At 41.0% G+C, this 8,728-nt stretch overlaps 1 protein-coding gene across 2 annotated transcripts in view; it reads left to right on the top strand.

The window, feature by feature from the left end:
- The window catches only part of HECW2 (HECT, C2 and WW domain containing E3 ubiquitin protein ligase 2), a 130,170-nt gene that overhangs the window by 79,600 nt on the left and 41,842 nt on the right, over window positions 1–8,728 (top strand). Inside the window, exon 13 of one of the 2 annotated variants that reach the window (XM_023516935.1) lies at window positions 8,464–8,584. In XM_023516935.1, the coding sequence (XP_023372703.1) occupies window positions 8,464–8,584 (121 nt within the window). Of the gene's footprint in view, window positions 1–8,463; window positions 8,615–8,728 lie in introns of those variants that run through there. The other variant, XM_023516936.1, reaches the window with a different exon arrangement.

Below are 8,728 nucleotides of genomic sequence, written 5' to 3'. Positions count from 1 at the left end.
CACACTCTGCCCAGGGGGACAGCTTGAGGCTCTGTCTCAAAAAAAAAAAAAAAAAAGAAAGAGTCCATTAGAGACGAATGTCATGAAGTTAGAATGGTCTTTGCCAACACAGGTTCTGTGGAGGAATAGGTCGTCGCCTGGATTGTGACCGGTTATGGAGTGATCCTGGGTATAAAGTAGAATCTACAAGCGTTGAATGCTCTTTTCACAAGTATGGAGATGAAAAGGAGGCAAAATAGGACAGCAGTTAGAGAAGAGGGAAGGAAGGGAGGTTAGGTGGGGAAAGTTGAGCGTGTCCCTGCAGAGGGCACAGAATGTGGGAGGAAGGAAAGTGGTTTGTGGAGTGAGACAAAGAAGCAGTGACCCCTGAGAACGGCCACACAGAGGGAGCAGCAGCACAGCCAGCTTTGGGATGAAGTAGGGCTGCCTGTTTCAGTAACATAGGTGGAGGGAAACCAATGTATGATACTACAGGTAAGTTCAATGGTGTAGGGGGATTGAGGGAATTCCCAGCTGCCTTCCTCATTTAGCAACCGTGGGGCTTTGGGCAATTTCCCTCCTTCCCTGACCCTGGATTTCTTTTTCTGTATAATGGGCATCATAGTCATCACCTTATTTCTCATGGTTATTTTACCTGGTGCCTGGAACAGAATGAGTAGCTAATAAACATTAATTTATTCCCTTTTCTTTAGTTCTGGAAATTTGAATCTAAGAAGTATGGTTTGTCCGTATTTGAACCGGTAATGATTGGAATGTTTGAATCCATTTCTTCCTGGATTTGCAGAGCTGCTTAGATACTTAATCATCTTGACTCGTCTTTATCTTGGTAAAACCTGTGCTGAAGTTTAAAATGGATTGTCCCCTTTCCTGATATTTCAAGCTAAGGAAATGAAGCCATGTGGATATTGCTTATGCCCATCAAGGCTCTTCTTCCCAGGCCGTTTCTGTGAGCACCCTCCCTGAGAAAAGGTCTCTTTGGAGTGCTGGAAAGGCATGCTCTTAAGACTGGCTGCACATTCCCTGAGACTATATGAGCACTCTAAAGATTGACTAAATATACTTCTTCATTTAGCATGGCAAATGCACGAGTAATTCTTGGTGGCAATAAAAAAATGCATTCTGGAAACTTAGATTCAGAGCTAAACATTTTCCAAAGACATGTGTAACCCAAATATATCTAAATTGCTAGCAGTGTTTGTGGTGGTTTTAATTTTCAGGAAGAATCATCTCCATATTTTTGGCCTTCTCTGTTTTAGTGGGCTTTGTTTGATCTTGAAATTGGGATGAACTGCCTGATATCAATGGAAGTAACTGTAACTAATTCCACATGACCCAAGGGCAGGACTAGCTAACCTCATTTCCCCTGTGGAGGATTCTTCTGTTTCTTTGTGTAAAATAAGCTTCTCCTTCTACCAGTATTCCTGAGAGTTTTGTGAAAACAGCATTTCAAGTAGATTTTTAAAAGTGACCTGAACCTCCTCTTTGTGGCTAGAATTTCATCCCTCTTAGTGGTGTGAGAATAACATTGTGAAAATTATGACAATAATAAATTTTAATGATCTTCATTCAGAAAGCCTAGGAACCTGGTAAACTTTCCACACTTTTCCCATTCCAAGCACATTTACATGTCTTTTCAAGTACGGAGAGAAAGGGGCTTTGGAAACTTTGACTCACTACCTTTGCAGCTGTTAGAGCGCTCACCTAAAATTTGTCAAAATTTTGGAATGTGAAGGTTTATTTTTCTATGACCATTATAATGCCAATCCCAACCTCAGTGATGCCAGAAAGAAAAGATCTTTCCAAACGCCGTATGGCTTATTATGCCAAATAAGGGACCCAGAAGTTTATTTAAGCTGCACATTTCTAGGAATTTAAATGCAATGACACCTAATTTGTCTAATATTATTGGAGATGTGCTCCCTGATGTGAATTTTCCAGGCATCCAAAGCTTTAACTGTGTGAGTTTAATTGCATGAGAATTTGTTTAACCCATTATTTGCGTTCTATTTACTTCTCCTTGCTCTCGTATACCCCACACACTGAGGCTATCTCTTGGTTTCAGGGGATCATTGTGCTTATCATAATGCGGAATTGTTGTTATATGACTGGAACTGGACTTCTTGGAAGTTAATATCAGCACAAAGTTACACTCAACAGAATAACACACACTCAGGGAACCTAGAAGAGCCTTGTGGGTCTGTGTTGAAGGCTGTCTTGAGGGCATGGATTATGAGAAGGAATTACTTCTCCCAGCACATAGCAGGCTCCTTAAGAATGTTCTCTTTCTTCCTGTAAGATCTTAGCTTCTGTTTATCTCATCCCCCACTCTTTTCACAAATATTCTCTCGATTCCCTTTCTTGCTCCTTCCCTTCCTCTTTTCCTCTCTATTTCTCTCTCTTTCTCTCCACCCCCTCCCCCTCCTTTTCTCATCTTTCCTACAATTCCTGAAGCAGGTTGATAACTTTTTTTAGAAAAAGTATTCTAGCTCCTCCCCTGGCTTAGCACTGCAAAGATGATCTGAGATCCAGGTAGCACAAGTGAAGGATGCCCAGCAGGTGGGGAGGGATAGGGCACTTGCGATTCTGGAGAGTGAAGAAAAGCCCCAGACACTGTCTCCATCACCACACAGAGATTTCATTTGTTGTTAGTCTCCCTTGGCCTTGGCCTCACCCTCAGTGCTGGCCAAGGATGCCTGCCATTGGCAGACCCTTCAGCTTCCTTTTTTTGATAAGTTGCTTCTTTGCCAATACCTTTGTCAAGGCTTGAGAAATCAGAGCCTCAAGTTGTTGTTTTCCATAAATGGTATGCACACGAGCATCAGCAAGCTCAAACACTGACCTGAGGGCCTTTACTGCTCTCAGGGAATAAAGCAAACATGCTAGGACTTCAGAGCTTGTGCTCTGTGCCAGCTATTTGGGAGGAATTTTTTTCTTAAGTTCCAGCGCTAAGCTATGTTCCAGAAGATAGCGCCTTTCAGAATTTATTAAAATGATTAATGTTTTGTTCTTATTTACTAACAGGGAATATATTTTTTCAATGTCATAGAGATGTCTTAAAAGTGAACCAGGAAAGAAGAGGGCTTCTTAGCCATCCCAGGACAGAGGCCTGGAGCCACGCTGGCTTAGGCTAAGCTCCGACCGCCATCCAATGCAGTGTGGGTGCTAGTAACCCCAGCACTCTGGCTTCCGTGTTGCACACCCAGAATTGAGAAAGATTCAGACTGCTCAGGAGTTTGATGCCAAGATATTTCTAGTATCATCTGAAATATTTAGTCAGGTAGAATTCTTTTGTCTGTGTATGATTATGCAGGTTTTTAACAGTACATAGAAATGGGCTAATACTTTAGAAAGTTCTTTAGGTCTACCTAGCAATCACAAAGAAAAAAAAAAACCTCCCTAATATTTGTTACTGAAATTTTTCCTGCAAATAATTAACATAATGCTGACTATCTATAAAGTCAACCCTTCATTTGATCACTTACTAGATGTGACATTGACTTTTTGTACCTGATTTTCCAAAGGACTGTAAAAAAGACCATAAAATTATTCTCTTTTTAAAATTATAATGCCCTAGAACTTCACTTGCAGTTATGGCTCCCATATAATTCTGTTAGCTCAGTCTTCCAAGAACATTTTTTATTTCCAAAGTGGAAGTAACATCATTTTGGCTCTGGAATTTCTTGGCACTTGTACCTGACTTGTATTAGGAATTTGACAAAGGCCATGATATACACGTACCACATTTTATTAGTCCACTCGTGAGTCAATGGGCACTTGGATTAATTCCTCATCTTTGTGATTATGAATTGTGCTGTAGTAAACATTCCAATGCAGGTGTCTTTTGATAAAATGACTTCTTTCCCTTTGGGGTAAATATACCCTAGTAATATTACTAGATCAAATGGTAGGGCTACATTTGTTTATTGATTGATTCACTCATTTTGAGACAGAGTCTCACTATGTCACCCTGGGTAGAGTGCCAAGGCATCACAGCTTACAGCAACCTCCAACTCTTGAGCTTAAGTGATTCTTTTCCCTCAACCTCACAAGTAGCTGGGACCACAGGCACCCACCATTTTTGTTGTTGTTGTCATTGTTGTTTAGCAGGCCCCGGCCAGGTTCAAACCTGCCAACCCTGGTGTACATGGCTGGCACCCTAACCACTGAGCTACGGGTGCCAAGCTATCGAGATGCTTTGAGGTATCACCGTACAACTTTGCATGAAGGTTGTACTCATTTGCAATGCCCACTGTCTGGTTATTGGACACTTAACTTTGACTCAAACTGTACAAAGGCAATTCACATAACCAGAACACTTGTACCCTTATAATATCCTGAAAAAGATTTTTGAGAGTAACTTAAAAGAATTTGACAAAGGCAAGCACCACAATTTACTATAATTTTTAAAATGATGAAGTAATATGGAAATGATTTTTTTCATAACAGAACTAGCAAAGAATTTTTGCATTTAACAGTGCCTTTCTCCAGAGTCTATGTAATTAAGCCATTTTACCTGGAGTGTAAATGGAGTCAGAGCTCATGTTTATTGTGTTTGTACTGATATTGATGGAATGCATTCTGGCACTGCCCACATCCTTGTAAGTATCTTAAATTATACAGCAATAGTACACTGTATGTGCTGTTTTTTAAAGTAATCAACACGTAAAGAATCATGTTTCTTTTGACTCTTGAAAGATTTTCATTCAGCCCTTTGTTTTTTGTTTTCCTCTTCCCTCTCAATGGCTGTGCTCATGAAAGCTGACTCCCTACCACTGCTCTCTGCCCTGTCTGGGTTCAGTAGTCTGCGGTTTCTCAGACCAGGGCGCTGACAACTTCACTGTGCCACCTCCGAGTGGTTTGTACTGCACTGTCATGTCCCTGGTCCAGCATGGCGGGGGCCTTCGGTCATGGAAACCACGTTCCTTCATGTTGCAGACCATGCCTTTCAAACACACAGGAGGCCGTTGCCTTGTGTTAGTGTCTGGATGCTGCCCACGTGTTTTGTTGGTTATACTTGACCTTTCTGTAAGGGAATAAGTAGTTCTCAGCCATGGCTGCACATTGGCATCATCTGGAGAGCTCTGTAAGCCACTCATGCTGGGTTCCACCCCTGCAGATTCTGATGAAATGGGCCTTGGGTGTGGCCTGAACAGTAGAGTTTTTAAAAGCTTCCTAAGTGATTCTAATGTGCAGTTTAGGTTGAGGACCACTGCCCAGGAGTCTCTTCTGCTTCCCATTATCTTTTATGGTCAAGTTTATTTGTTCTCTTGTGACAAAACTCTTAGATCTTCAGGTAAAGGAATCATAACTATACTAACAGATCGTTAGATTATCATGCAAATTTTGTACAAATTCATTTGTAAAACCTCAACACATTTCCCATGACGTTAGTATTTACCTCTATGCAGATGACAAGAGCTAACACTTACATGGGGCTTGGTAAGAGGCAGGTACTGCCCAAGTGCTGTCCACGTACTGACTTGTTCTGTCCACATGTGTGGTCCTCATCTCTTGCCCTACTCAAGTATTTTCTTTTCTTTCTTTCTTTTTGAAATAATCTCACTCTGTTGCCCAGGCTAAAGTGCCAGGGAATCAGCCCAGCTCCCAGCAACCTCAAACATCTAGGTTCAAGTGATCCTCCTGCCTTAGCTTTCTGAGTGGCTGGGACTATAGTGCCTGCCCGGCTAATTTTCCTGTTTTTAGTAGAGACAGGGTCTGGCTTTTGCCTAGGCTGATCTCACCCTCCTGAGCTCCAGGGATCCATCAGTCTTGGCCTTTAGAGTGCTAGGATGACAGGAGTGAGCCACTGTGCTCGGCCTTAAGTACTGTATTTTCAAGTGCTGGTAGAACATGTCCTCTTGGCCAGCTGTCATCACCAGTTCAGTGTGTATGAAGCTTCGCATGCCCCTGTTCACCAGCATCATTTTCTATGCTACTTGTAGCATCAGATAGATCTGGCTCAAAACCCAAACCTGCTGTCACTGCCATAGGACTTCAGCAGGAAACTGCATCTTCATTTTCCTTAGTTGCAAAGTGGTGATGATAGCTATAATAATACCTGCTTCATGGACTTGTGAAGATTTCCCAAGATCCCCTGTGTCAAGTGCATTTCCATAATGTATACAAGGCCCTTAATTAATGATAGTTGTTGTTCTTTTTTTTGGAGACAGAGTCTCAAGCTATTTCCCTGGGTAGAGTGCCGTGATGTCATAGCTCATAGCAACCTCCAACTACTGGGCTCAAAGGATCCTCTTGCCTCAGTTTTTCTATTTTTAATAGAGATAGGGTCTTACTCTTCTTACTGAGTCTTCTTACTGAGGCTGGTCTCAAACTCGGGAACTCAAGCAATCCACTTGCCTCAGCCTCCCAGAGTGCTAGATAACAGGCATGAGCTACCACACCCAACCCATAGCTATTGTTCTTATTACAAAAAATTCTTTACATTATCATCAGCACTTCAGATTCCTCTTCCTTACTGATCTACTCTGTTTCCTATGCTTATTTCTCGTTGTAGAATAAGTTGTGGTCTGAGTCCCCCACTCCAGTCTAGGCCTATCCCCTCAGGCCTCGATTGCTGCAGCGACTCCTAAGTGGGGCTCTTTCCTCTTGCCCACTCAACGAGATTCACTCAACACACTCTGAAAATAATTCCTTAAATAAAACACCCCTTGGATGTTGTACCCTTGCCCAGGAAGGCATGAAGTCTTCTTCCTTCTGTTGGCTGTACCTTGCCCAGTCTCCCCTAATGGATTTTTAAAATTCTTCTTATAATTTGGTTCCAAACCTTCTGATTTATTAAATTTCCCACTTACTCCCCAACCACCCCACTTTCCTTTGGGATCCTCTCAGCATCTTCTGAACACACGGGCAATGCTTATTCCAGCTCTTGCTACTCTGCTCCATATAAAATCTGGGTTCTTCTTGTTTGCAAGGTTTGGTTCCAATTAAGCCTCCTCCCCAAGTTCTTTTCCACTTTGATCTCTACTTATACTCATTCCTTTTCTCTAACATTACTATTACTTTTCTGCAACACTGGTCTCAAATGCAAATGCCAAGGGCGCCAGGCAGCCAGTGTCACTGAGTGGCTCTGGCAGAGTGTTAAGCATGGGCCTCAGCTAACAGAGTGGGTGCAGCTGCCTGCCAAATCCCTAAGGAGACTCAAACTTGTTATTGCAAGATTTCCCAAATAATTTTTAAGAGAAAAGTATAGTTTGTTTGTTTTTTTACTTGAACTCTCCTAATTTTCAGATGTTGGTAATTAATTTAAACTCTTCCAAAAAGATTGTGGGGCAAACAAGATAGATCTATACGACTGGGTACAGTTGCCGGGCTATGACCATCTAGTTTAGGACTTAATTATTCTCTAATTGTTTGATGTTTTATTTCTGTCTCCCTACCTAAAGTATCTATTCCAGCAACCCCACTTTGTTTATTAAGGGCATCTTCTGTAGAACCTAACCCAGTATTTGTGGTGAATAAGAACCATTTAGTTGATTGATTTGCTCAAGAAACTTTTAATGAATTTACATGGTATGCGATGAACAAGAACTTTGCAATTTTTGCTTTCTGGTTTCTTTCATTGAGTTTGGAAATATTTAGTAGAAATACCCAGTGTTTCTGTCATAGCTGTGTGTCTGATTCTCAAATTCATCATCAGTTTTATAGCCTGCTGTGTTACTTAGTCACTTTGTAACACAAAGCCAGATTTTTCTATAGAAAGAAGTACAAACTACTTTTACATTTTGATAATGATACTGCCATTGAATAACACTAAAATATATTTAAATAATCTGTAGATTGTCGCAGAACTTGGCACATAATGTATTAAGGATGTAATAAATATTAGTATCATTCACTTTTTGTACAACCAGTAGACACGGGTCTTTGGCAATTATGTCTGGACTCTGTTTTTATATAAGAGTTATTTTATCCTGATAATGAAATATATGTAGTTATGTATCTAATATATTAGTTATCTTTGTGATAATGTGTGTATGAAGGAGGTTTTGGGGGTGGTGGCGAGAAATTTATAGTGAATGGTAAAAACTCACTATTTGTGCCCTATATACTATATGCTGGGTACGTTCACACTGTAACTTTGTGTCTAATTGTGGTGATATCATTTCAGCAGCTAGCAAAGACATTCCACCCTGAACAGTTACCATTAGACATGAGTAATTCTGCTTGACTCATATTGGTGTGACTCATATTTGAGAAACACATGGGCAATAATGTAACTATTTAGCAGGATTTTTATTCTCAACCAAAATGCCACAGAAAAGATATCTCTTATGACCTTGCTTACAGTTTGTTACATCCTCCAACTTGGAGAGATGAAGAAAGAGAAGCTGAAAGTGTTGCCTCCCTTACTTGTTAACTGTCAGAGTATTTTTTCAGGTTGATGTGGTGAACATTAGGACGATGCACAAATCCAGATTGTTCTCTGTTTGTGGTTTGCTGTAGGTACTCAGCGTGCCAATGCCAGGGCGCCAGCCCCTTACAAGAGAGATTTTGAAGCCAAACTAAGGAACTTTTACAGGAAATTAGAGACTAAAGGATACGGACAAGGCCCAGGGAAATTGAAGTAAGTCAAAGTGATGCCAGGCACATGACTTATAGATGGGGAAAGGACAGGACACTGGTGGGAATTTAAGAAACTGATGTGACTTGGGATGACCAGCCTTTGCTTTAGACTAGTTTCATCTAAAATATCATTCTGGAATTAAGC

The sequence above is a fragment of the Otolemur garnettii genome, unplaced genomic scaffold (genome assembly GCF_000181295.1).
Source record: "Otolemur garnettii isolate 467f Iridium unplaced genomic scaffold, OtoGar3 scaffold00100, whole genome shotgun sequence".
NCBI classification, from domain to species: Eukaryota; Metazoa; Chordata; class Mammalia; order Primates; family Galagidae; genus Otolemur; species Otolemur garnettii.
This window is presented reverse-complemented; position numbering and strand designations above follow the sequence as displayed.